A 27,283-nucleotide genomic window follows, 5' to 3' on the forward strand; every position below is an offset into this window, starting at 1 on the left:
ATATGGAGAATGGAAAATAATGAATATTATAAGTTTCGTTAGGAGTTTGGAGAGACGTTTTCACCGGTGACTGATGCCAACGTCTTCCCTAACCAAACACACTCCTTTTAAGTAATCTACCTTTTGTTCTTATTAATTTTCCACATCTTTTTTTGGAACACTTTCCACATCTTTTTTCTTATAATATTATATTTCTTATAAATATTTTCCATTACAGATTTTCGTTTATGTTGGACTTTTTTAGTTGATGAATAATTAATAAAACACAAACAAACAAACAAACAAAAATGAGAAAATGAGATAACACAGAGGGGATCAGAGATTGCTTGGTGGGGTGAACCTTCGTTAAACTTTCAACGTCTACTTTTAAATATTTTTTTTCTAACCTAAACCCTCTACTTCAGCCACCAATATATAGTTCTTCTTTTTTTGAGAAAGAATCAATATATACTTCAATTACGTTGTACACTCTTCAGCAATACTATACGCATATATAATCATATAACCGTATAGGTATGCAATAATTTATGAGTCATTCTTGGGTTCACTCCATAGGGTGAACCTCTAGGTTCACCAACCAATAGGATTTCATTATTTCAAATTCGATATCTTTTAAAAAAGGAAACAAAATATTCTCAAATTATATTATGTTTTTAAAATAAAAAAAGATAATAGTTACAGAAAAAAGAATTAAAAAAAAATATTTTTAATGTTCTCAACAAAATACTAAACCCTAAATCCTAATCCCTAAACCCTAAATCCTAAACCCTAAACCCTTGGATAAACCCTAAACCCTTGGGTAAATCCTAAACCCTTGGGTAAATCCTAAACCCTTGGGTAAACCCTAAACCTTTGGGTAAACCCTAAACCCTTGGATAAATCCTAAACTCTAAATAAAAAACACTAAAACCCTAAACGCTTGAATGTTTTAGTGTATAGTGATTTTGATTTAGAGTTTTGGATTTATCCTAGAGTTTAGGGTTTATCCAAGGGTTTAGGGTTTAGGATTAAGGGTTTATGGATTAGAATTTAGGGTTTAGAGTTTAATGTTATGCTGACGACGTAAAATATTTTTTTTTGTAATTATTACTATTTTTTTTTACTTTTTAATTTTAAAAATATAATATAATTTGACAATATTTTGTTTCTTTTTTTAAAAGATATCGAATATAAAATAAAAGAATCCTATTAGTTGGTGAACCTAGAGGTTCACCCTAGGGGGTGGACCTAAGAATAAGTCATAATTTATACTCCACAGCTTTACATATATGGACAACTTCTAGAAATATGATTCAAGATGGGAGGTACGTACTACAATTCACGCACCGAATATACATTACGTTTCAGATGTTAAAAAACTATGTCCTTATCAGAAAAAAAGAAAGTTAATTACAAAAAGGTTAAAAACTATGAATATTTGCTTTTCCTACGAAAATGTATATTGCTTGCTTATATATGTAAAATTTTGTATTTATATCGAAAAATACTTCATTAGTCTAAGATACACTATTAAAGGGAAAACATGTTATTGTTTTTTTTTAAGATTATAATTTGTAAGAGTTGAAGAAAAACTTAAACGCATTATGAAACTATATAAAAAAAGTAATCATGTACATACCACAGATGTATATCGCACGTGGAAATATTTTTCAGCTTAGTTATTAAATTCATCTTACATATTAAAGACAATATAGTTGGCCAAAACATGGGACAATGGAACGTTTGGTATTCCAGGATTTGTGGATATCAAACTTGATGAATAGATTCCTACCGTACTGCCTTTTGGTATAACTAATGGACTATTACAGTTTACAAGACAACTGCTTTTCTAACTTCCGAAGATATCAACAAATTTTTAAAAAGATTGAAAACTGGTGGGAAGGAGATGGTTTGGTAAAGCTGTTGGGGACCTGAGGTTTAATTGCAGGTCACGTATAAAAAATCATAAAATATCTTATGAATATATATGTTTTGTTAACCTTTCAAACCTAACCAAATGTTTCCTTTGCTTAAATCGGATCAACGTGGAAACCCTAAAACGACTGTGTGTCTTGATTAATTAATTGGCTAACTGACTGATATATCAGTGGCAATTTATACTTTATATAAAAAAAAAAATTCGACAAGTCGTCGCATCTTATTTGCTCAGGCATTTGGTCTCGAAGCACATCACTACTTACTTTATCTCTTTTCTACGGCGGTTGTACTCTTAGCCTTCTAAAAGAGACTAATGTTTTTTGTTTTGGTAAAATGTTAAATTAAAGAGACTAATACTTTTATAAAAAATACTTAGAACATGAAATTTGTATTCATCACGGTTTCTATTTTCAACTTATGTCCCACACATCCTTTTTTCATTTGTTCTCTATGTCCCAGAGTGATAAAGAAGAGCTGGGAAAAAGTTGAAAACCTGAAATGGTGATATATATTGTACTTTAAACTTTCCTTGGGATTGCTTGCAAAACTGTTTATAGGTTGTTTTTAAGGATTGATTGGAAATATATTAAATCCTAGGTAAATCATAATCAACTTGTTTTAGAGCTCACTTGCACGTGTGGACGAAGAAAACCAAAATTAATTACTGGTGAATTTTAGTAGGAAAATAGGCAGAGTTAGTTGGGAAGGAAGTCGATACATTCTTACCATATTTAAAAAATAAACTGGCTTCCAAACTCTTACCATATTTCATAACTATACCTATGGTTACATTAAACCGTTATAGGTTTGAAACGAGTATGTTTATCAGAAAGCAAAAGGCAAAACCAAGGAGATAATCAATGAGCTTGCAATTCATTTTCATCAGTGATATCCAGAACGTAGCTTCATTGCACATTTGAACTCCAATCAAAAGGAAACAGAAAAAGAAAAGCCTTTCAAAAAGGCGGTAATTGATATAAAATCATCGATTTTGAAACTTGAGAAATGATTAAGCTAACGGGTTGGTTATTTGATAATTTCACAAGAGAGCCCATTAAATGAGAACGCCTATCTTATTTTAGGCCTATAGATGAGGGAAATGACTGGGCCATGATTTAAATCGAGCCTACACGATCCAACGGTAGAGATCGATGCTTCTTTGTAGATCGGTACGATGTCAACCGTTGGATTAAAAGAAGAGGTTGGCTCCCAATAGCATAGCATATAGTTAAAACGCAAAACCCTCTCTGCGCCGCCCCCTGTCTCTCTTCACTTATCTCCTTCCACTCATCGAAGAACACTGAACCCTAATCATCAATTCTCAAGGTAAATCCACCACCCTAGTTGCCTCTTTCATTGATTTTACATTAGTTGTGTCGGTGTTTATTTACTGGTCTGCAACTTCTGTATATTTTTGATCGAAAAGAGAGTAACCTAATTGATTCCTAGGCTAATCTCAATAGTATCCGTTAGCTCACGCATCTGAGTTTAAATTTTTTGGCGGTCTGTTTTGTACTTATTGATTATGTTCTCATTGATTTCTTGTATAAAATTAAAGCTCTTGTGGTTAGGCCTAGAAGCAAGCTGAGTACTTAGGTTTTTTGCCGTACCCGCTACTTGACTTGCCTTGTGCAAGTACTAGAGTTTTTGGCTTGTACTTGTACTTGTACTTGATTCGATCAGGTACTTAGCTAGTCAAGTACTTATCTATATTTTAAATACTTGTTATTAAGTCATTTGTTTTGCTGCGTATATGACTCATTTGAAATAAACACATATTAAATCAAATACCTAGAAATTAATATATTTTTTCATTTTTATTACAATATCAGTAGTAAAACAAGTATTTTAATGGGTAATACATAATTTTAGAACCAATAACAAGTAATCAAAAAGTAACAAGCCGAGTATTAGACTTGACTTGAGTATTAGACTTGACTTGTACTTGCAAGTAATAGAATTGCAGACTTATTACTTGACAACGTCAAGTACTTAACTTTTTTTCAAGCCGAGTATGAGTCAAGTAGCATGACCGAGTAACAAGTATCAATACCCAGCCCTACTTGTGGTTGTATAATATATAGTTTTAATAGCAATATACAAGGTTATATTGACTCTCATGGTGTATACACAGATGAATCGGGAGAAGTTGATGAAGATGGCTAACACCGTCCGCACTGGCGGAAAGGGTACAGTCAGAAGGTAAAAAGTTTGTCTTTTTCTTCATTTTACTTATGGTTTATGTTTATATGAACCATTTGATATTTGGCTGTAGGAAGAAGAAGGCTGTGCACAAGACCAATACAACTGATGACAAGAAGCTCCAAAGCACCCTCAAGAGGATTGGAGTTAATTCCATTCCAGCTATTGAAGAAGTTAACATCTTTAAGGATGATGTTGTTATTCAGTTCACCAACCCCAAGGGTAAATATTTCTTGATTTACCATTTTGTTTCTTGCAAACCTTTTTTCATGTTATTGATGATCATTTTGTGTCTCCTACTTAACTACAGTTCAAGCTTCAGTTGCTGCAAACACATGGGTTGTTAGCGGTTCTCCTCAGACCAAGAGTATGCATCTGATAAGCTTAAAATCTATTTACTTCATCTTTGTTTCATCTTAACCTTATTAATATAGAACTTGTTGCTTTTGTTGATTTCCTGTAGAATTGGAAGATATCCTTCCTCAGATTCTCAGCCAACTTGGTATGTTTCCATGTGATTTATAAACATGTTACATGTTCTTCCCCCAACCAACCCCAAATCAAAGATCCTTAAAATATGTATCTGTTTCAGGACCAGACAACATGGACAATCTGAGGAAGTTAGCAGAGCAGTTTAAGAATCAAGCCCCTGTTGATGGGAATGCCTCAGCAACTGTGCAAGAGGATGATGACGATGATGTCCCAGATCTTGTAGCTGGTGAGACATTCGAAGCTGCTGCTGAAGAGAAAGTAGCTGTTGCTGCTTCTTCTTAGAGAAAAAGAGCGAAATCACAACAACTTGAGAAACCGCACTTTGATTATTAAATATCTTTTTATAAATGTTTGTTCGCTCGATCCGTTTTTGTAGCGTTTCCGACCAGATTGTTCGTTCTCAGATAATTATTTTAAGGTTTTTATCCAATTGATTGATGTTCTCAAGCCCTTTGATGAGGTTCTCTATCTCCTTAGATATGGTTTACTCGGAACTTTCATCTCGTTACAGAGATAGCAAGTCGTTACAGTTAAAGTCGTTACAGTATATACAAATATCTCGATTCAGGATAACAATATCTGCTGCATCAAAAAGGTTTTTGCATGTTTGATTACCATTTTAACGTGTGAAAATAATGAGTATGCATGCATTATATCTTCTGAAACACCAGTTAATACACTTACGGTTCTTGGGTTGGGTCATGAAGGAGCTGCAAGAGAACATGATGAAACAAACACAAAACAGACACGTATCTGATTACTTCAAAACTTGCAGAACTAGAGATGATTTAGAGAGTAAGCGTACCTTCATATGCAAAAATTTCCGAAAACTATTTTCTTGGAGAACCTTGCCACCAAAAAAAAAGTGAGCAAGTTTTTCCAATTTTATATTACAATCAAGTTTAAATCATATAATTTTACTATTTTTTTGCACCTTAAATTTGAAATGATCTATATTCCTTATGAAAGTTTATTTTTAAAAAGAACCTGGTGGGGGAATTTTAAAATATTTATTTTTGATCACTAAGCTAATTTCTATTTTTGAATCTATAGTATAATTAATATAATTAATTAAACATTAGTTTAAGTTGTATCTATCTTTCTCTCTCTCCTCTGTTTCCTTGGTCCTCGTATAACTGACATGAACAACCAACCACGACGCCACGAATCTCCTTTTGATTCCTCCACAAGAAACCTTCCCCCGCATTGAAGCAGCGAGAAGAAGATGTTCTCGTTCGTTGGTTTCGTCTTCCTCTCCGGAGTTTTCCTCGGAATCGTCGCCATCTTGGCCGCCGAAGCTGCCGGATTGATGTATCTCGTCAACCGATTGAACCGGAAGAGAGATTCGAAACCCGCCTCTGATCCATCCCCCGATGATATCGTCAATCCTCCCAACGAGTTCTCTCTCAACAAACAGGTGATTCGATCTCAATTATCCTTCAGAAATCGAATTCTAGGGCTAGTTTTGATTGAATGGGTTGATTGATTGTTGAAGTCTTTAACATTTTCGGAGAGTTTCTCAAAGTTTGAGATGTTTGGTGATGAAATGACAGGGAATGGTTTGGATTCTGGAGGTGGATGAAGGTGTTAAGAACTGGGGAAAGGAGAAGGTACCAAAGGAGCACAAGAAGAAGAGAGATTTCTTGGAGGTTCATCCTCTTCGAAAATTCGCTAGGATCAAAGATCACAAGCTTCTCTTGTCAGATGCTGGTTCTGATAGCACTCCGACGATGGTTTCTTTGAAATGCTGCTCTATTGAAGCTGTTTCTGGCAATCATCTCCCTACCAGAAAATGGTATCAGCTCTTATCTATAACCGTGTAGCAGTTTTGAGTTGTGAAATTTTTGGTAGGATCAGGTCCTTGAATATATGAAGCTTCATTGTTCTTATGGTATCTTATTTAGCAGTTTGAATTGTGAAGCTTTTTCGTCCAAAAAAAAAAAAGAATTGTAGCTTTGGTAGAGTCAGGTCCTTGAATATATGAAGCTTCATTGTTCTTGTGGTATCTTATGTAATCTTATGTTGCAGTCTGAATTGTGAAGCTTTGGTAGAACTAGGTTCTTGAATATATTAAGTTTCATTGTTGTTTTTGAATTTCTTAGGGCGAAAAGGTTTCCTATAAAAGTTGAAAGCAAGATATCTTCAGAGTTATACAAGGGAAACAAGGTGTTTTACATCTATCTCGAGACTTCGTGGGAGAAGGAATCTTGGTGCAAAGCTCTTCGTCTAGCTGCTTGCGATTCTCCGGAAAGGTTTATTTGGTACTCTACTAAACTGCAACAAGAGTTTCGTAGCTACGTCACGTCTCTCAATGTTGCGTATCATTCGTTTATGAAACCATCCGCTGGGTTTAGCTTTGAGACGTTTGACAAAGGGAACAGAACTGATGGTGGTGGTTCTTCAAAGGTTCGTTTGTTCTTGAAGAGGTTTTCAAGGAAGCGATCGCATCGGGAAGATAGGAAAAACTCTGTGCGTTCTTACCAAGACTCGCAACACGGAAGTAGCTCAGGGAGGAGCGGTTCAGGAAGGAAGACGGGAGATTATAGCGCTGATGAAGCTGATGTGCCTATCTTTTCACGTTCTGTGAGTCATAGCAGCAGTCAGATCTCTGGGGTTTCAGATGGAGACTCTGAAGAGAAGTTCGACATGGATGAAGGGACGTTGGCGTGGAACTTGCTGATCTCTAGGCTGTTTTTCGATCTCAAAAGGAAAACAGGAGTGACGAGCTCAGTGCAAGCACGAATCCAGGTCTGCACTATCCATGATTATGAGATGAATTGATTTCTTTAACCAAACAAAGATGTATCTTTGTGTTTTAAACAGAGAGTGTTATCCAACATGAGGACTCCAAGCTACATAGGCGAGCTAATCTGCTCCGATGTCGACACTGGAAACCTCCCACCTCATATACACGGTACTCGGGTTCTTCCAATGGAGATGAGTGGTGTATGGGCGTTCGAACTAGATATTGAATACTCTGGTGAAGCGATGATTGACGTTGAAACACGGGTTGACATACGTGAGGTTGATCTCCAAAAAGGTATAACCGACACAAGGTTGCAGCCAAGCTCTGCAGGGGACCCTGTTGAAGGTGTTGAAGATTTTGAAAAGCAATTAGCACAAAATGGTGGATCCAATAAAACAGGCTAGTTCAATATTTATACGGATTAATGCAGTCAGAGTTCTTGCTAGAGACTACGACTGTTTTTACCATTTTTGTTGTTGGTTGTAGATGAATTCAAGGGATCAAAAGGAACGAAGACATCTCCAAATGGTGTATCCAGGTGGAAGTCTATCATTAAAAACATTGCTGAACAAGTTTCCCAGGTTGGTTCTCCTTTTTTTCAAATGTCTACAAGACTATTCTTTCTTGCTAGTTGGATTTGTTATAACCTTCCCTAAGTTCTTCCGAAAACTTTGTTCTTAGATTCTCTGTTTCTCAATTGCAGGTGCCTATCTCTTTGTCAATACGGGTGTCTTCTCTTCGAGGGACACTGAGGGTACACCTGAAGCAGCCTCCTTCTGATCAATTATGGTTTGGTTTCACGAGCATGCCCGATATAGAATTCGACCTCGCATCTTCTGTTGGGGAACACAAAATCACCAACAGCCATGTTGCTATGTTCTTGATCAACCGGTTTAAGGTACACCTTCCACCTTTAGGGGTCTCTTCTCTTTGAGCTTACAGAATGAGCTAACATTATGATTCTACAGAGTGCAATTAGAGAAACAGTGGTTCTTCCAAACTGTGAAAGCCTAACGATTCCTTGGATGATTGCTGAAAAAGATGACTGGGTTCAACGCAACGCTGCTCCATTCATGTGGATGAATCAAGAAAGCGATCACAATAGCTCACATGCAACAGAAGCGAAATCTAAATCCGACAAGCCACCCACTTGTTCCTCCTCTGTTCACTCCGAGCAAATGCAGAAGACTGCAAACACCACTCAGAAGCCGATTATTCCTGAAGCATCTTCCTCCTGTGCTCAGTCTGAACAAGTGCAGGAAGCTGCCAGTGCCATCCAGAAACCGAATACTGAAGCAGAGGCCATGTCTACGCCATTGTCAAGATCATCCACAACATTTACATTATCAAGTGACAAATCCCGGGAAGAACTGAAAACTCCATTACTGCGACCGAGCAGCAGTGAAAAGCAATATACAAACTTAAGAGACAGGACCGGAGAGATGACTGCTGCTCAGTCACCATCTAGGTCAATACGTTCAAGCGATGAAGATGATTCAAGCGGGAAGAAACTGGGAAGGAGAGCAAGGATGCTGGGTCTTGGGAAGAAAATGGGTGAGAAGTTGGAGGAGAAGAGGCGTCACATGGAGGAAAAGAGTAGACAGATTGTTGAAAAGATGAGAGGACCTTCTTAACATAGAGAAGGAGTACGCTTTTTGCAGGTTTCATATACATAAAGCTAATTTATAGAAACAGAGGAAGTAAGGCATTGTTTTACATGTACAGCTCCTTGAGAGAAAACCATTAATGCCTCCATTTTTTGATCCTTTATTTTTATTTTGGTAAATTACAAGAAAACAGGTACTGTTCTTGACTCAATTATACATATAAAAAAAAACAAAGAGACAAACAACACAAGCAAAACAGAGATTATTGATACAAAGAGAGAACCTTCCACATGTAGCTTGGTCCGGTCTAGTAATCTTCTGGAGCCAATGGTTGGTGTGTACTGTGGCGAGGAGGTTCGTTCACGCTCGGTATGATCATGTACTCATAGATAAGTGCGGCGAGTGCACCGCCAATGAAGGGCCCAACCCAATAGATCCAGTGGTTATGCCATCTCCATCCCACTAATGATGGACCAAAGGCTCTAGCCGGATTCATTGATGCGCCTTCGAATGGTCCTCCTACCAACATGTTTGCCCCGACTATAAGCCCTATGGCTAACGGCGCTATGATCCCAATACTCCCTCTCTTTGGGTCGATTACAGTTGAGTAGAAGACGTAAACCAAGGCAAACGTAAGGATGATCTCCATCAATAGCCCATGAAGCTCACTCACTCCAGACGCTACATGGAAACCTATTGGTCTCTGCAAGACGGATACCATATCAAAACCTAGACGATCATATATATAGGTGTAGTAGTAATATAGAGATTGGTTGGAAGTTCTGATACCGAGCCATTAGTGGCAAGCCTCAACAAGAGACAAGCGAGGATAGCACCAAGAAGCTGAGCAATCCAATAGTAGATAGCTCGGATCACTGAGAGCCTGCCTCCTACTAGAGCAGCAAAAGTGACGGCCGGGTTCACGTGACCACCTGAGACATTGATGGCCGCCGAAATAGCAGCAAACAGGGCCAATGCATGAGCTAACGCCACCAATACTAGCCCTCCCGGCGTGTCTGTCCCCGTGTGAGCTGCAGTGTCCCAGTACAACTTGTCTGTCCAATAACACATATATAGTTCAAATCACAAATGCATGACGATGCATGGTTCGAACCAAAATATTAATTATCAAATGAATTATATATTTTTCTTGTTCCTATAGTCTTTTTAATTATCAAAACCAAAAAGAATCTTGATAAATCCATTAAAGTTTATACAAATACGTCTCTGAATATTGGTTAAAACGTGTTCAAGTAAAGATGGCAATAATATTTGGCTCAAAATGTTTTTTTTGGTCGAATGTTTCATTTTGTATACCTAGAGCAAGGATGGAGCCTTCTCCAGCAAAGACGAAGACGAAAGTGGAAACAAACTCGGCCAAAGTGGCTCTAATGGAGTCCGGATGAGACGCCTCGTCAGCTCTCCCGAACCCGTATGTTCTTCTAGCATATGTTGCCATTTATAAACCTGAGAAGATCAAACCTCGATGATTGATAAAAGAAGAAAAGAAGAGTTGAAAAGAGAGAGCGCTTAAAAGAAGCAGGCAAAGTGGAAGTAATTTGGAGACAGATGTTATATGAGAGTGTCTGAAGCTTAGCACGTGGATCCTGTTCGTGTCTATCCATTCCTCGACCTTACCTGATCCTCTAGTGTCTATGTGTTTGAATTATCCATGTTGTGACTATACGTCTATGCATGTCTGACATATGGATAGTCATAGGTCTCTAAATATATTGGATCCGGTTTCTCCTCACTTATTTTGTCTTTTTATTTGAGACAGGTACATTAGGTCACATGATTTTTTTTTTTTTCTGTCTGAATATTTCATTAACACAGCCAAAAACGAGAAGAGTACAATATCTTACACACAATTAAAGAAATCTACTATTACAAGTTAAGGCATCCCTATTAAACACATTTGAAAGCCATCGGGGCTGACCTCGAGACACATAAGATTGAAACCACTTATCTCTCATCGCACTCCTTGCAATGAGTCGAGATCCCCTATTAGCTTCAAAAGATTCACGATAAACCTTCCAATCCAAAAAATAATCAAGCAACGATCTGATGACTTTCACTTTAAAGTTGAAAGAAGGCCATGCCTTAGGCCTATTGATGGCATTCACCAAACAGCTTCCTTCAAACGAAAAGTGAACCTTCAGATATCTATGGCTAACTAAACTTTCCATAGCCCACACAACACTCAAAAAGATCGCCTCATCCTTAGATTCCACCGATCCAAAGGAACGACGACTATGTAGCAACACCAGTCCACAATGATCCCGTAAGACCCAAGAAACCCCAGCTATTTTTGTCTTTTTCGACCAACCCACACCAATATTACATTTAAGACAACTCATTGGTGGAGCTTTCCACTCGATATCCCTAACTCCCTCATTAACCCCCCCATTCACTTTTCTCTTTATCCTCCAATTCCTGAGCTAAGAACCATAACTCAGCAGCTTCTCTGGCTTTCCCACAAATCTGATACCCTTCCTGTAAGAAGCCTTCAAACAAAAGGGAGTTTCGATTCTTCCACAGGTACCACAACGTCCAGGGAAAACTTCTCGTTATCTCATTATCCCATCGCTGATCATTCCACACCCTTAACACATAATTCAAATTGGCAAACACAGATACATCATCAAACCCCCCTAAAGGAGAAGGAAAGCCCGATGTTGCCCAAATTTGTCTAGCCAAAGAACATGAGAAAAGAACATGGTTGATGGATTCACCATCCATTCCACAAATCTGACAGATATTATCACATCTCATTCCTCGTGCAATCAGACTATCATTAACTGCAAGTGCTCCAGAAAGCGTTTTCCAAATGAAAACCTTTATCTTTGAAGGTGCCTTGATACTCCATACCTGGGCTTTAAGAGGGTTCAAAGACGGTTGTGCTGTCATATCTTCTATGAGCTTCTGATTATGAACAGAAAATGCGAGTTCATACCCTGTTCTCATAGAATATACTCCATTCCTTGTCATCGTCCAGACCCAGGAATCTTCATCAGACACCACCGGTTGATTTTGCATAAGAATTTTAATATCTCCTGGTAGAAAGATATCTGACAAAATCCTCTCATCCCATCTACCGGTGCGATCATCAATCAACTCAGAGACTTTCAGGTTAACATTAAATTCTCTCTGGCGCCTTAAAGGAGGTCTACAAGCCCCTTCTTCATCTTGAAGCCATCTATCTGTCCAGACAAGAAGATTCCTACCATTACCAACAGCCCGTTTAAGTCCTTTCTCCAGAAGCTCTCTTCCATGAAGAATGCTTCTCCAAGCATATGATGGTTTAGCATCCAAGGAAGCCCTCAAAAAATCATTATTCTCGAAGTACTTTCCTTTCATCACCTTGGTTAAAAGACAGTCTTCACAATGAATAAGTCTCCATGCTTGCTTAGCTAGCAACGCTTGATTAAAACACTCCAAATCTTTAAAGCCCAAACCACCACTCTCCTTTGGCAAACACATTTTATCCCAACTTAACCAGTGAATCTTCCTCTTGTGTTCCACTGAGCTCCACCAGAAATTTGCTATCGCACTAGTTAGATTAGAACAAACTGTTTTAGGCAGTTTATAACAGGACATAGCCGATACGGGTACGGCCGAGGCAACAGCCTTAATCATCACCTCCTTACCACCTTGAGAAAGTGTTCTTGCATGCCATCCTGAGATTATCTTACTCATTCTTTCTTTGATGTAGGAGAACAACTGGACCTTTGAACCTTTCAAACAATCCGGTAGGCCCAAATATTTCGAGTTCCCTCCCTCAGCATCAATACCAAGCTTCTGTCTAACGAAGATTCTCTTCTCTTCAGGTACCTTCTTCCCAAACGTTATTGTAGACTTTGCACGATTAATCAACTGTCCTGTAACTTGACCATATCTCATCAAAAGGCTCCATAAAGCTCCACTCTGTTCTTCATTTGCTTTACAAGCAAACAAACAGTCATCAGCAAACAAAAGGTGATGCACATTAGGTCACATGATATTCTTACTGTTTACATACTTAGTCTGAATATATGGGATTCAGCCAAACTCAAATCAAAACCAACAAGGTTGGATGTTGCAATTGGTTTACAGATACATGTCACGCCAAACAGGGCCGGTTTACTTGGGACACGAGCCCGGCTCCTCCTTATAATAATAGTTAATGTTCAATTTTTTTATACATCTATATTTTTATATATGAAAAAATTATAAATATAATAAATAAAATTGAAAAGAAACTAAAATTATTTAAAATTATACAAAATATTACTGACTAATTAAATTTTAAAAATATTTTAAACATTATTTGAATATAAAATTTAGAGAGTATTTTTTTTTTAGTCCTAGGACCTGTTAAGCCGACCCTGACACCAAAAAGGGACATTCAATTCGTATTTTCCAGTTCAGTACGGGTTCTGTATCATGTTGCTTTCCTTTTTTCTATTACACACGTGTTTATTTCCCCTATATAATCTCTCGCGCATGATTAAAGCTTACGCTATTCTCGCTATCCCCTGCTACATTGCTTCCCTAGGGTTTTCGACTTCATCGTCGACCTTCGATCATAACCGCACCAAACCAATGGTGGCTGCTAGACATGACCGGCCAGTGAATGTTCCTCTCGTGTCTCCGTCTCACTCGTTTGCGTCTGAAGACGAAGATCCCATGTCAAAGGTCGTCAGCTTAAGCTCAACTTCAAAGCGTGAGGTTAAAAACTTGAAGCTAAAACTAATCTCCGAGGTGGATAAAGTTAGGATCGTAATCACAAGGTTCGATCCCCAAGGCGGAAACAAGAAAATAGAAACAGTTAAGAAGAGCGGGCATGGAGGTACGGTTCATATTTTCAGGAACTGTAACAACTTGCTTAGGAAGTTGATGACGCATAAGTATGGATGGGTGTTCAATGTCCCAGTGGATGCTGAAGGACTTTGCTTGCGTGATTACCACACCATCGTTAAAGAGCCTATGGATTTGGGTACAGTGAAGTCTAAGTTGGGGGAGGGTTTGTATAACTCACCGTTGGATTTCGCTGAGGATGTGAGACTTACTTTTAACAATGCCATCTTGTATAATCCAATGGGGAATGATGTGCATAGTATGGCTAAGTTGTTACTGAGTATGTTTGAGGAGAAGTGGGTTTCCATTGAAGTGCAGCTTGATAGTCTTCCCATTGTAGACCCATTACCAGCTCCTACAGTACTCAAGGATAGGACTTTGGAGAGAGTAGAGTCTATGACAACACCAGTGGAGACTCCTGTTGATAATAGGGACCTTACGCTGGATGAGAAACGGAGACTCATCGAAGAGCTTCAGGACTTGCCTTGTGACAAACTAGAGACAGTTGTTCAGATTATAAAGAAGAGTAATCCAGAACTCTCTCAACAAGACGATGATGAGATTGAGCTGGATATTGACAGTCTTGACATTCAAACGCTTTGGGAGCTGTATAGATTTGTGACTGGGTATAAGGAGAGCTTGAATAATAGAAAAGAGGATCAGGGGTTTGGTTCAGAAAGAGATGCTGAATCTGCTCACAATATTATCCAAGAACCGGCCGGTAATATTTGCTTCAATAGCTAAATGTTTGTTTTCAGGTCTTTATGCTCTTTATTGATTCTAGCTCATATCATTGTCTCCTCTTTTGCTTTCATAGACCACTTTAGCACTTAGTATTTATTCTCACACAAAAAAATGGGATAATGATTATTCAAGTAGTTCTTATTTCTAATAGTTCTAGAAGTGACACATGATCTTGCTCTAGTGGTAAACTTTGAAACTGATCTGTGTAGGCTCTTTCACCTTATCAGGATCTAGGGATGTTATGTCATGGGTTAGGGCCCAACCCTCTCTAGTGTAATATAAACCCAACCCTATTTTAACCCAACCCTATTTTAACCCTTCTTTAATTATAGGGTTAGGGCTGGTACTAGGGTTAGCCCAATTAATTTTTATGCAATGTAATAATGTTTTGTATATCAAATTTAATCAAAGTTTACATGTTTTTAAAAACTCAAAATATGATTATATAAATGAAAAAAGTCTCTTTTATTCATTTTTGTTCTCAAATTCAAACTATGAAATTAGAAAAACCAAAGTTTACATGTTTTTATTCATGAAGTGTAAAAATCAAAGTTCCAACTTAACTTTATAAAGTGTAAAAATCAAAAACAAGAGAGATGGTGGTGTAAAACAAAGCTCCACTCACAAAGGCCAAAACTCGTTTCAACTTCCACTCCACTCTGCAAAAACAAGAGAGATGGCAGTCACTAGAAGTTCTAGTCTAGAACAAACATGAGACAACTAAAGATCAATTTCAACAAACGAAAAGAAGTTCTAGTCTAGAACAAACATGAGACAACATGAGACATGGGTAGTTGACTCCAGAGAAGTATGTTGTGATTGTACTAAATGGCTTCAAGAAGTCTCGAATCTTCTCGCCGCGATTCCACTCTTCTTCAGAAGGCAAACATTTGTAGTTTCTATCATACAAATGCAGATTATCAAAGGCTTTACGAAACTTGAGAGCTCTCACCAACATCTCGTAAGTGGAGTTCCACCGTGTGTCCACATCCAAAGACAAACCAGCACTGCTTTCAATACCAGCGCTCTCAACACACGTAGCAAAAGAATCCTTCCTTGAATCAGAAGCTTTCACATACTTAACGCTCTCCCTAATGTTCACCAAAAGACAAGAACCTAACTCTAACCCTTTCTTGACAATCAGATTCAAAATGTGGGCGCAACACCTTACATGGAGGAACTTTCCATCGCACAACAAGCCATTCCCACTCTGCAGACGATGAGTAAGGATCTTTTGCATGTTATCATTAGCAGAAGCATTATCTAAGGTGAGGGAAAACACTCTTCGCTCTAACCCCCACTCCTTTAGGATATCAAAAATCTTCTTGGCTATTGCTTCACCGGTATGTGGGGGTTTGACATCGCAAAATGCCAATATGTGACTGTGTAGCTTCCATTTCTCATCAATATAATGAGCAGTGAGGCAGATATAACCTCTCACTTGGCTATGACTCGTCCACAAGTCAGAAGTGAAAGACACACGACCTTGGTAACTTGCAAACATTTCTTTCAACTTCAGCTTTTCTATTTGATATATTTTAAACACCTCCCTACTTGCGGTTTGTCTACTTATAGGCTCACATTCTGGATTAAGATATTTATCTCTCTCCCTAACCTTTTCGTATTCTACATAGCGAAAAGGAAGGTCATGATAAATTATAATCTCAGAAACCATTTCCTTATCAACTTTGGGATCATATTCAACAACTTCGGTTTCAGGTTTTTCTAGACAAGAGCGTGAATGGCGATTCATTGTTGAAGTTCCATGAGTCCTATCTATAACTAACTTAATACCACAGTAGTGACACTTAGCCCTTTCTTTACCATCAGACTCTACGCCAACCGATGTAAAGTGTAGCCAACACTTAGAAGTCTTTTTACGTACCTGTCTAGGCCGTTTAGCTCTTGGAGCTCGTGGAGCTCGTGAAGATCGTGAAGCTCGTGGAGATCGTGGAGCTAGTGGAGATCGTGGAGCTCGTGGAGCTAGTGGAGATCGTGGAGACCGTGAAGCTAATGGAGATCGTGGAGACCGCGAAGCTCGTGGAGTGTGTGTGTGTCTCTTTGGACATTGAGTATGTGTTGACTGAGCAGGTTCATTGACACTAAGATCATGTCCCTCTTCTTGGGAGTCTTCATCTTCATTATACTCCAAGTCCATCAATTCGTTTTCTGCCTCAAGAATTGCCATTCTTTGTACAGTTTGTGAATCCATGCTGCAGCCTGCAATAAAAAATAAAAATTCTATTAGTACTTTGCGATTCTTTGAAGCAAATATGATTGAACACATGGAAGAACACAAACAAAAAGAACAAATATTATTCATATACTGTAAATGTTCGAGCTTCCCAAAAGATGTCCAATAGCTTTTCTAAAACGGATTGGTTCTTCTGAAGCAAAGCAATATAATATCAGTTTCCTTTTAATGAGTCACACATTCACAAGCTAGACACAAAACAAAACTGAAAGAACAGAAGCTAGTCACATAACACATTACAAGAACAGATTCTCCAAGGACACAAGTAACGAACAAGTGTGATTAGGAAAGCTATGTCTCAGTTTTATTTGCAACTCTAAGATCACAGTAGCTTTGCATTTAATAGAGTAAATTTTATAGAGCAGAAACTGTATTCTTCAGTTCTCTGAGTTCTTGATATCAAAAACACACACAACAAAGCATCTAATTATTTTTTAAAAAAGAATCCTGACGATTACTTCTAAGCTCAACGTACACGTACACAACAGATCAACGCTCCCTAATAACACCATTACATTGTCAAAAGGGAACATCTAAGCAAGGACTCATCTACAACAACAACTAGAAATCTACAAGTCTAAGAGAAAATAACCCAGAAGATCGAGAGATACCTTTGATTTCGTTTTCGTTTTCGTTTTCAGAAGATTCATGTGAGATGGGCCATCGATTTCGATTCAGAACAAACTCCTAGCCTTCGATTTCATTTTCTTCATAAGAACATATGGCCTTCGATTTCGATTCTGGACAAACCCCTCGCCTTTGATTTCGATTTAGAACAAACCCAGAACCTTTGATTTTGATTCAGAACGATCTTTGATTTTGATTTCGATGTCGATGACTGAAAGAGAGATAGAGAAATAATTAACCCTATTGGTACCTTAGAGTAAAATTAGGCGGCCCATTCTTAACCCACATTAAAAAATATGGGTTTAGGGTTATAAATTTTCATGCGGGCCGGGCTAACCCTTTAGAAATGAGCCCACGACAACATCCCTATCAGGATCACAGCTCACATCACTTTTCTTCTTTGATCTGCAGATTCTGACAGTGATAGCTCCTCGGGACGTGGATTAGATGCTGGCAATTAGGGTTGACAAGTTAAAAAAAAGTGGTTAGCTTAATTATAGTCAGAGTACGTTGTTACCCATCTCTTTTAATAGCACAGTTAGAATTTTTCTACGTCTATCACTTTTCACGTTCGGATTGTTATCTGTTTTTGGATTTTTTTTTAACTTTACAGAAAGAAGCTGAACAATATATTTTTAGATGTCTTTGTCTCTTGTCATTGATGTAATAAACATATTTTTGTTCCACTGCGTCTTCGTTTGGAACAATTGAAAGTTTGATTTTTAGAACAATAGGTTTCTTATTTATCATAATCATCAGAAAAAAATATAATGGATGCCTTAACTTCGATAGAAAAGAAGAGAGAAGGAATATGAGCAGCTTGCAATATGGTCCGGAGCATTGGTTTTGATGTGATCAACACTATAAGAAACATGCGACAACATCTCCATACCCCAAAGGCTCATAGTCAAATGTACCATTTGCATCAGAAAGATTCTAAGTTGGAGCTATTGTATTTGTAGATAATAAGGCTCTCTTAACAGTATATATATATACCAAGATCCAATCTGGTTATCAATCAGTGAATTGAAAGAGAAGTAGTATTCAATCTTATGACAATATAAGACTGAATATCTTTTCTTCTTCAACAGGATGAACCTATAATCTATGGCCACTTGTTCTGAAACCAGCCATTAGTGCTGAAAACAAGTTAAAAGCATCCCATCATCTTTAAAAGCAATACTAGTGATATTTATACTATAGATGATATACACATCATACAACAGCGTCAAGCGCACCTCAACAACTGACCAATGATATGCGACATCACATGTCAACCCTCGACTCATGTATACGGGATCTGATTAAAGAAATGCACCACCTTGTACAGTGTCGGCTCTTGACCATGGCAGTAGGGGCAATGGCCATGGGTCTTTGGGCTCAGAATTTTATTTAGTGTGATTTTAGTAGTAATAAAAGGCCCACATTAATTTGTTAAAGAGAAAATAGCTAGTAACTTTATAACAAAAAAACCAAGGTGCACATTATTTTTTTTAGTGTGTATTGTCTTTCGTATTTAAAGGAACTCATACCTATTTTTTATTTGTTGTGGATTATTGAAATTCTTTAGTTGAACTTAAATACAGTGAAAAAATGTTTAAAATATGGCCTTTTTTTTTTATGTTTGCCCAAGGCTATTAGATTGTTTAATACGGGTCTGACCTTGTAACTCTTAACGAATCTATAACCTTCATAGTTCATATCAAGACAAAAACATTATGGTATCAAGGCATTATTAACTTATTCGATATTGTGATGGTCCCAAAGAAAGAAAGAAATAAAATATAGTAAATTACAATTTTACCCTTATAGAGTGAGAAAAAGGGGAAGGCGTTTTTTTCTTCTCTCGTTCCTCCATTTTCTAGAGAGAGAGAGAGAAGAGAAATCAATCATCGATCAAAGTGGTTCAATCGATGAAGAAAACTATCTGAATGGAATGTGAATCGATGGATTTGGTTATGGTGATGACGCGATCTTCGACTCTGTGATTACGATTTGGAAGCTCAGATTTTGTAATTCGGATTATCTACGCCAAAAAAGGAAAAAAAGAAATGAACGGTGCCGCTGCTTCCTCCGCCGGTTCTCCTCTGGAGTGGAGATTCTCTCAGGTCTTCGGCGAGCGAACCGCCGGAGAAGAAGTCCAGGAAGGTAATCATTGGCGTAAGGCGTTAGAGATTTGAGTTTTAGATCCGGAGGTTATTTGAGAACTAGTGATTTGGTTTGGATCTGATTTTGGATGATAGTGGGATTAGTGAGTTATTGCTTCCACTGATTACTTGATTAGTGAGAGCTTTTGATGAATCTCTGTGACTTGTGTTTGTAAAGATTTTCACTGTGAGTAGATAGAAGAGAGTATTCGAGCTGCAGTGTATGGTTTTAATGTGTTTTCGCTCTTACAATTTAGTGATGAATTCTTATGTGACGATTTCTTTCTGCAGTTGACATCATCTCAGCCATTGAGTTTGATAAAAGTGGAGACCATCTTGCAACTGGTGACCGTGGAGGCCGAGTTGTTCTTTTTGAGAGGACTGATACTAAAGATGTGCGTTTCCTTTCTCTTCTGCGATATTTACTTCAGTTTTTTTATTTGAAGAGTTGTTTTGTGTTGTAATTCATTCTTGTTGCGATGTTTTTTTTTCTTTTTCAGCGTGGTGGATCCAGGAGGGATGCTGAGCAGATGGATTACGCAGTTAAGCATCCTGAGTTTCGATATAAAACAGAGTTTCAGTCTCATGAACCTGAGGTACATAACCGGATTCCACTTACGAGTTAGTGTGTTTCTAGTGCTACAGAATAATCTCGCTCTCCAATCTCTTTCAGTTTGACTATCTCAAGAGTTTGGAAATAGAGGAGAAAATCAACAAAATCAGATGGTGTCAGCCAGCAAACGGTGCATTGTTTCTGCTTTCCACAAATGATAAAACCATCAAATACTGGAAGGTGAGACATCTGGATGGTCTTTTATCTTATTTCAAAATATATTAGGTGTGACATGTGAAAAGGTTCTAGAAACTGGGTGGTTATGCTTCCTAGACTCCATCAAGAAATAAAGCTGAATTGTTTTTTTACACATCCACTCATTTTTGATCAAACAGGTACAAGAGAAGAAGATCAAGAAAATTTCTGAAATGAATATTGATCCGTCGAAAGCTTTTGGAGACAATCGACCAAGTCCAAGTAGCCCTCCTCAGTTACTTCCTAATGGAGTACATGACTACCTGAGCAAGGACTTCTCTTTCCCGCCAGGAGGCATTCCATCTCTGCGTTTGCCTATGGTAGTTGTACTCAATGCAATATTTTCTTCCCCCTTTTACTGTCAAATGAAGTGAGTTTTAGTTTCAGGATTCTGAAAACTAAAGGCATATAGATATCCAGTATGTCCACTATATTTTTTGGTGATGCCTTTAGCTTTTGTCCAGTAAAAACAGTTGATCCAGTAATATTTTTGATTGCTTTATACTTTGAGACTGGAAGATGTGGGTGTGTTCATCGTGTTGATGATCCTACTACATGAGTTGTGAAACGTAGGAACTAGTTGGGTTTTCCCGTTTGTCGTAACTAGAGCTCAGTACCAACTTAGTGTCACGCATTAGTCAATCGATACTTTGCTTGGAATAATTGGTTGTTCTGCATATTTAGGTGACTAGTCAGGAGACCAGCCTTGTGGCCAGGTGCCGAAGAGTGTATGCTCATGCTCATGATTACCATATTAATTCAATCTCAAATAGCAGGTAATTTTTTTTAATAAGTATTCCCACAAGATATCTTTTAGATCACGTTTTTAATGTTTTTCTCCATGATTTTGTTCCTTGAAATAATGTATCGTTCCCCTAATTTTTGAAGCGATGGAGAAACCTTCATTTCTGCTGATGATCTGCGAGTAAATCTCTGGAATTTGGAGATCAGCAACCAGAGTTTCAATATTGTTGATGTTAAGCCCACAAACATGGAGGACTTAACTGGTATGCTTTCTTCCCTTACTTTGTTTGAAGTTATATCTGTTATTGTCTTTACATTGTTGCATATGTTTACAACCTCGCTCTCTGTTTTCACGTTTGCTACATAAAACATTTTGTGTGTTGACCATGTTTTTGAATACTACATGGTCTCTGCAGAGGTTATTACATCAGCTGAGTTTCATCCAATCCATTGTAATATGCTTGCATATAGCAGTTCAAAAGGCTCCATCCGTTTGATTGATATGAGGCAATCAGCTCTGTGTGATTCTCACACTAAATTGTAAGTTCTGTTCTCTTCATCTTTTATCGAAAAGGTCTTTTTTCTGGATATGTTCTAAGTAAGAAGGGGATATAAATAAGTAGTCAATGTCAGAAATGGCTAGTAAGTGAAGATTATTAGGCTAAAGACCACTGACAATTGCTACTTCCTATCACAGGTTTGAGGAACCGGAAGCACCTGGTTCAAGATCATTTTTCACAGAGATAATTGCCTCGATTTCAGATATTAAATTCTCAAGGGATGGAAGATACATACTTAGTCGCGATTACATGACCCTCAAGGTTGGAAATCATCTGATTCTCTTGTGAATAGTTTTTCTGATAATGGCCCAATAGAGGTGTATTCTTAAGTATTTTCTGATATCTCCCCCATCTGACGTTTCAGCTATGGGACATAAACATGGATTCTGGTCCAGTTGCATCTTACCAGGTTCATGAACATCTGAGACCCAAGGTGGGAGCTTCTTTCTGTGGGCATCTCCCATTTGATGATTTTGTCTTGAAAACTAACCTCATTTATATTTTACCCGGCTGCAGCTATGCGATCTATATGAAAATGACTCCATCTTTGATAAATTCGAGTGTTGTGTGAGTGGTGATGGATTGAGAGTAGCAACAGGCTCTTACAGGTTTGATTGCTTGTCTTATGGTCAATTCAGTTCTATTCTATCTTATATAAGAGATGAATAACTGAAACAATTTATTATGTGTGAAACCAGCAATCTATTCCGTGTATTTGGAGCATCTAAAGGAAGTACTGAAGCTGCAACTTTGGAAGCTAGCAAAAACCCAACGAGGTAAATCAGAAAACAGAGAACATAGATAGTTAAACACAAGTCATAGAAGTATATATTGACTAATCGCAACTCAATGGTTTATATATTAGGAGGCAAATCCAGACACCTGCAAGACCTTCCAGATCTATGACCAGTATGATTAGACGAGGTTAGTGGTAGTGGTCACAGTAAAAACCCATTCAAACTTTTACTGTTATCTTGTGGTGTGAAAAAGTGTTTGGATGCAGGATCCGAGAGTCCCGGAGCTGAGAATGGGAATGCAAACGATTTTACAAATAAGTTGCTGCATATGGCTTGGCACCCAACAGAGAGCTCAATTGCTTGTGCAGCAGCAAACAGCTTGTACATGTACTATGCATGAACTGGAACTGGAGATAGAGAGAAGAAAAAAATATGGAACTAGCTTGCTCCAGTTTAACTTTCCCTTTCTGGCTCTCTATCTTTTCTTTCTTTCTTTCTTTCTCTTTTAACTACCAAAGTGATGATGTAACCACAAAAGGTGTAGTAACAGAGTTATGCTATGAACAACACCAATCACTGATCAGTCACTGCGACGCAGGCCATGGAAGAAGCAACAGTATAATCTTTCAGGAGTTAGAAGGTACAAAATGTTGGGGAAGAAAAGAAGAGACCTTGTTGCCGAGGATAATATTTTTTTCAGTTTCGACTCTATTACTCTTTTATTGTCTGTGATTTTATTAGGATGAGACGATTGGGAGGGTTGTGCTTCAAATTTGTTTATTGATTCTTTTGTCATATCTTTTTTTTTTTACTTGAACACACCTTATGATCTCTCTATGTCTCCTTTTCAATTATATTTTCAGACACCCTTTTTTGATTTTTACCAATAAAAAGTAGTTGTATCATCATATCATCAATTGTAGTAACAATATTATCATTGACTACAATTTCTTTTGCTTTCATTCTCTTATGATGACTGTTTAGCAAGTTAATAGAGCAAAATAAGGGAGTATAAAGTCTGAGTTTTTTTACTAATAATTCTACTGAAAACGCATCTTTAAGTGTATAGGAGGATATAGTATGGAGAATATAGAATTGCCCTTCTTGAAACAATGCAGGGAACAAAACATATTGAAGTAAACCATTCAACTAGTTGGTCAAGTGATTAGTTATGTCTATAGGGTCGGTTTTCCACAAACATATTTACCTTGGTCCCTAAATTTTCAAAAGAATGTATAGTACCAAAATGTAATTTCTTTTATTATTCATCTTAAAATGGTTATAGTTCACTAAATCTCATGATCAGCTTGGCATGTCTACCATGGATTTTCGTGGTGCTACAGATTTACAACGAAAATATTTCGTTTTTTATATATTACCGATGGTTGTTATCTAAAGACGTGAGGAGAGAATAAAAGAAGCTTGTTTTGATGCGGATCTTCTGATAACGTCTAACAAAATATGTATATTCTACAGATAGAGAGATATACACACAATTACACAAACAGTGTTGTGTTGTCATGCTAAGACATGTTTGGTGATCCACTGCAAATTGCTTTCGATTTTTAGGATATATTTAATTGATATATTGAAGAAATCAAATTGATGAATATTGAAAGATGTGGCCACCAAAGAAAGCTGATGTTCCTTAACTCCAAGAATATTCCTTTGTCTTAGATTTGTCACTCAATGTTCCTTCTAACTTTCCTCCCCTACTTGCTACGTGCTAGTGCCTTCTGATGCAATTCCCATAAATGTAATCCATTCTTTATTATTTTGATAAATTCAATGTTTTAAGGTTTAATCCAACCGAGTTATATTATTGTGGTTTAAACTTTATCGATAAATTATGTGACCTAAGCGATACATATAGCCACTACACGCATCACGCATGCATATACATACATTTATACTTTTCATTCAAAATGTGGTATATCAATATAAGGCAAAATGTTTTGCCCAAAAGAAATGTAACGTCTAAAAAATTATGAAATATTGAAAATTTTCATCAAAACTAATAGACTATAATATAAATAAAAGAATAAATGTGACCCCTCAATAGTGAAATATTATCCATAACCATATCCGTACCAAAAAAAATCTATTTGTTTTGGTTTGGCAGAAACAATATATTCATAGCATGTACCAAAAAGCTCTTTTTGGTAAAGAATTATTTTTTCCTATAATAAATACAAAACAAAGAAACGGATTAATAGGTGGAATATTCTTTTATCTCATTCTCTTGTCTTCTCAACTGCCTAATCCCACATGATAAAAAAGGAATAAAAGCCAAACTAAATATTAATACCCACAAGATAAAACGAGAGCCGTAAACACCGTTGGATCAGCACACCTAGTCAATGTTTGAGCCAAAACGTTATCAGATCCAACGGTTTACGAAAATAAGAACCACATTCCATAATCTCAAGGTAATATTCCAATAGCATCTTCTTAGAAAATCCCTATTCGCTATCTCTTCTCCACTCTCTTCCACTTGTATATAAATCGCATTCATCTTCTTCACATTCCATATTCACACACTTACATCTAAAACACTTTGAAACTTTTTAAGGTTTTCAGCAATATTCTTTTCTTGTACAATGGCTAACAAGAACAACAACATTGTCGTCGTGTTCGATTTCGACAAGACGATTATTGACGTGGATAGCGATAATTGGGTCGTCGATGAACTTGGTTTCACCGAGTTGTTTGACCAGCTTCTTCCGACAATGCCTTGGAACTCTCTCATGGTTTGTTCACTCGATCTCTAATACTCTAACTCGATCTTCTGTCTGCAATTTAATTAAGCATACCACTAAAGCGATATTTGGCTGTACATATATATTACAGGATAGGATGATGAAGGAGCTTCATGATCATGGTAAAACCATTGAAGAAATCAAACAAGTCTTGAGAAGAATCCCTATTCATCCTCGTGTCATCCCTGCCATCAAATCCGCTCGTGCTTTAGGGTATTTAATTAATTTAATAATTTTAATTTCGTTTAATTAAACTCTGATTAAAGAAATCACATGAACACGTTCATTAATACGTTTTGGTAATTTTCCAGGTGCGAGCTGAGAATAGTGAGTGACGCGAACACGTTCTTCATCGAAACGATCGTTGAACATCTCGGGATTAGGAAGTATTTCTCCGAGATTAACACAAACCCTGGACTTGTAGATGAACAAGGAAGGTTAAGAATCTCTCCTTACCACGATTTCAACAAGTCTTCCCATGGTTGCCCTCGTTGTCCTCCTAACATGTGCAAGGTACGTACTATATACGACTTTAATTACATGCACTAATTACATGCACTAATTACAGATTTACAATTAATATTACTCTTTCTTTCGACCATTATTTCATCAAGGAGAGAAAATAAAAATTAAGTCGCTTGGCCAATTGTCAAATACACTTCCATGAATTCTGGAAAACTTTTTGTATAGAATATGTTATCTTTGGATCTGTTTTATATATTCTACGATCAATACATGTCATGTGCTGAATCTTTACGTATCCACTTGTGTAATTTTCTACTCTTAAGCCTTAACTTATACTTTTTTATTTATTTATAGGGTTTGATAATTGAGAGGATTCAAGCTTCTTTTTCCAAAGAAGGAAATAAGATGAAGATGATTTATCTTGGAGATGGTGTTGGTGATTACTGTCCGAGTCTTGGACTCAAAGCTGAAGATTACATGATGCCAAGGAAGAATTTCCCTGCTTGGGATTTGATTAGTCAAAACCCGACCTTGGTTAAGGCTACGGTTAGAGATTGGATCGATGGTGAAGCTATGGAAAAAATATTAATGGGAACTGCCAACGAGATTATGTCATCAGATGAAGAAGAGGAGAAGGAGAAGATGTTATGCTCTGATCACTGCAAAATATCTGTTGTTGGGATTGTTCATGAACCTATGTTGCCTCTTTCTCTCCAAGTTCCTCTACACCTCGTTAAGTGATTGATGAAGAGAACAAGAATCTAAGATTCTTTTTGTTTTCTTTTGTTTTGAATATAATATTGCAATCGAGAAAAATGTATAAGATATTGAATGGTTCATGCACTTACATGTACTACGTTGGATTCTTATTGATGTAATTCCCTTGGAACCTTAACGGGCCTTACTTCAGAGTCTAAAATAATAGGCTCATTCATATATTGCAAAAAGAAAAAAACTCCAAACTTGTGTTATTCATGGAGACATTTAGGGTGCAACTTTAATGCAATTTTTGTTTTTGGAAAAAAATCTTCATGAATGTTTCATTCCATAGCATTCCGTATTATTCAGAAAAATAATTTTCATTTGAAAAATCATTCTAAATTATTCCAAATCGTTTTGAAATAATTGGAATTCTGATTCCATTCCATAAGTAATTCATACCATTTCATATATTATTTTATTTGTCACCAGTTAGGCTCATATTGTGTCCGTTATCCCGTGTTGCAGTGGGATACTTTTTTTTGTTGCATATTCTGGCCGATCAGTCCATCAAAGATCGTCGTTCAAATTTACGCCAGCCTCGATTCACAAGTTTAAAACCCAATTCACAGAGGGTGTAACTGGTTTAAAATTTATTAAATGTAGTGGTGCCAGAGTTTGGCATAGTGGATGGTTGTGGTGGCATTAAGTGATTAATCGATACATAGTTTAAAAACGATACATAGTGGATGGTTGTGGTGGCATATTGATGTAGTTTAAAACTAGTGTATTATTTATCTCATAGTTTCAATATCTAAGTTTAAATTTTACATTTATTTTTTTATCTTGATTTTTAATGTTTTTAAATTACCCAATAGTAACAACTTACAAGGACAAATTGTTGCAGTAAGAGAATCTATTTTGAGTTTGAAGAAT

The 27,283-nt window shown here is 37.1% G+C and overlaps 6 protein-coding genes across 8 annotated transcripts; 5 read left to right on the forward strand and 1 right to left on the reverse strand.

Moving 5' to 3' along the window:
* Window positions 1-3,121: 3,121 nt before the first annotated feature.
* Window positions 3,122-5,062, forward strand: LOC106369038 (basic transcription factor 3). The gene is made up of 6 exons (XM_013809138.3): window positions 3,122-3,243; window positions 4,052-4,119; window positions 4,193-4,341; window positions 4,430-4,486; window positions 4,583-4,621; window positions 4,712-5,062. The coding sequence occupies exons 2-6, from the start codon at window positions 4,052-4,054 to the stop codon at window positions 4,891-4,893; spliced, it is 495 nt and encodes a 164-aa protein (XP_013664592.2). The 5' UTR covers window positions 3,122-3,243; the 3' UTR covers window positions 4,894-5,062.
* A 628-nt stretch (window positions 5,063-5,690) lies between these two features.
* LOC106369036 lies at window positions 5,691-9,127 on the forward strand. The gene is made up of 7 exons (XM_013809136.3): window positions 5,691-6,028; window positions 6,165-6,406; window positions 6,714-7,359; window positions 7,435-7,756; window positions 7,844-7,938; window positions 8,061-8,255; window positions 8,326-9,127. The coding sequence occupies exons 1-7, from the start codon at window positions 5,837-5,839 to the stop codon at window positions 8,989-8,991; spliced, it is 2,358 nt and encodes a 785-aa protein (XP_013664590.2). The 5' UTR covers window positions 5,691-5,836; the 3' UTR covers window positions 8,992-9,127.
* Window positions 9,087-10,514, reverse strand: LOC106369037 (probable aquaporin TIP3-2). Its single transcript, XM_013809137.2, has 3 exons — window positions 10,282-10,514; window positions 9,754-10,019; window positions 9,087-9,667 (listed from the first exon to the last, which is right to left on the reverse strand). The coding sequence occupies exons 1-3, from the start codon at window positions 10,421-10,423 to the stop codon at window positions 9,272-9,274; spliced, it is 804 nt and encodes a 267-aa protein (XP_013664591.1). The 5' UTR covers window positions 10,424-10,514; the 3' UTR covers window positions 9,087-9,271.
* A 2,811-nt stretch (window positions 10,515-13,325) lies between these two features.
* Window positions 13,326-18,729, forward strand: LOC106365330 (transcription factor GTE5, chloroplastic-like). Its single transcript, XM_022691867.2, has 2 exons — window positions 13,326-14,524; window positions 17,840-18,729. Exons 1-2 carry the CDS (start codon window positions 13,390-13,392, stop codon window positions 17,887-17,889), a joined length of 1,185 nt encoding a protein of 394 aa, XP_022547588.2. The 5' UTR covers window positions 13,326-13,389; the 3' UTR covers window positions 17,890-18,729.
* A 514-nt stretch (window positions 18,730-19,243) lies between these two features.
* Window positions 19,244-23,329, forward strand: LOC125578564 (serine/threonine protein phosphatase 2A 55 kDa regulatory subunit B beta isoform-like). Of its 3 annotated transcripts, XR_007316665.1 has the most exons (15): window positions 19,244-19,576; window positions 19,867-19,970; window positions 20,076-20,171; window positions 20,249-20,368; window positions 20,524-20,706; window positions 21,068-21,159; window positions 21,272-21,390; window positions 21,544-21,667; window positions 21,825-21,948; window positions 22,052-22,120; window positions 22,204-22,295; window positions 22,386-22,463; window positions 22,553-22,611; window positions 22,691-22,968; window positions 23,005-23,329. XR_007316665.1 is itself a non-coding variant. In XM_048741648.1 (14 exons), exons 1-14 carry the CDS (start codon window positions 19,480-19,482, stop codon window positions 22,822-22,824), a joined length of 1,491 nt encoding a protein of 496 aa, XP_048597605.1. In that variant the 5' UTR covers window positions 19,244-19,479; the 3' UTR covers window positions 22,825-23,329. The 3 variants fall into 3 exon arrangements, 2 of the variants coding, with proteins under 2 accessions (XP_048597605.1, XP_048597606.1); XM_048741648.1 differs by having other exon boundaries at window positions 22,691-23,329; XM_048741649.1 differs by having other exon boundaries at window positions 19,245-19,576; window positions 20,524-20,703; window positions 22,691-23,329.
* A 1,588-nt stretch (window positions 23,330-24,917) lies between these two features.
* LOC106369031 (inorganic pyrophosphatase 2-like) lies at window positions 24,918-26,543 on the forward strand. Its single transcript, XM_013809132.3, has 4 exons — window positions 24,918-25,174; window positions 25,275-25,396; window positions 25,495-25,696; window positions 26,003-26,543. The coding sequence occupies exons 1-4, from the start codon at window positions 25,025-25,027 to the stop codon at window positions 26,387-26,389; spliced, it is 861 nt and encodes a 286-aa protein (XP_013664586.2). The 5' UTR covers window positions 24,918-25,024; the 3' UTR covers window positions 26,390-26,543.
* The last annotated feature ends 740 nt before the right edge of the window (window positions 26,544-27,283 follow it).

This window comes from Brassica napus, chromosome A9 (assembly GCF_020379485.1).
Source record: "Brassica napus cultivar Da-Ae chromosome A9, Da-Ae, whole genome shotgun sequence".
Classification (NCBI taxonomy): domain Eukaryota; kingdom Viridiplantae; phylum Streptophyta; class Magnoliopsida; order Brassicales; family Brassicaceae; genus Brassica; species Brassica napus.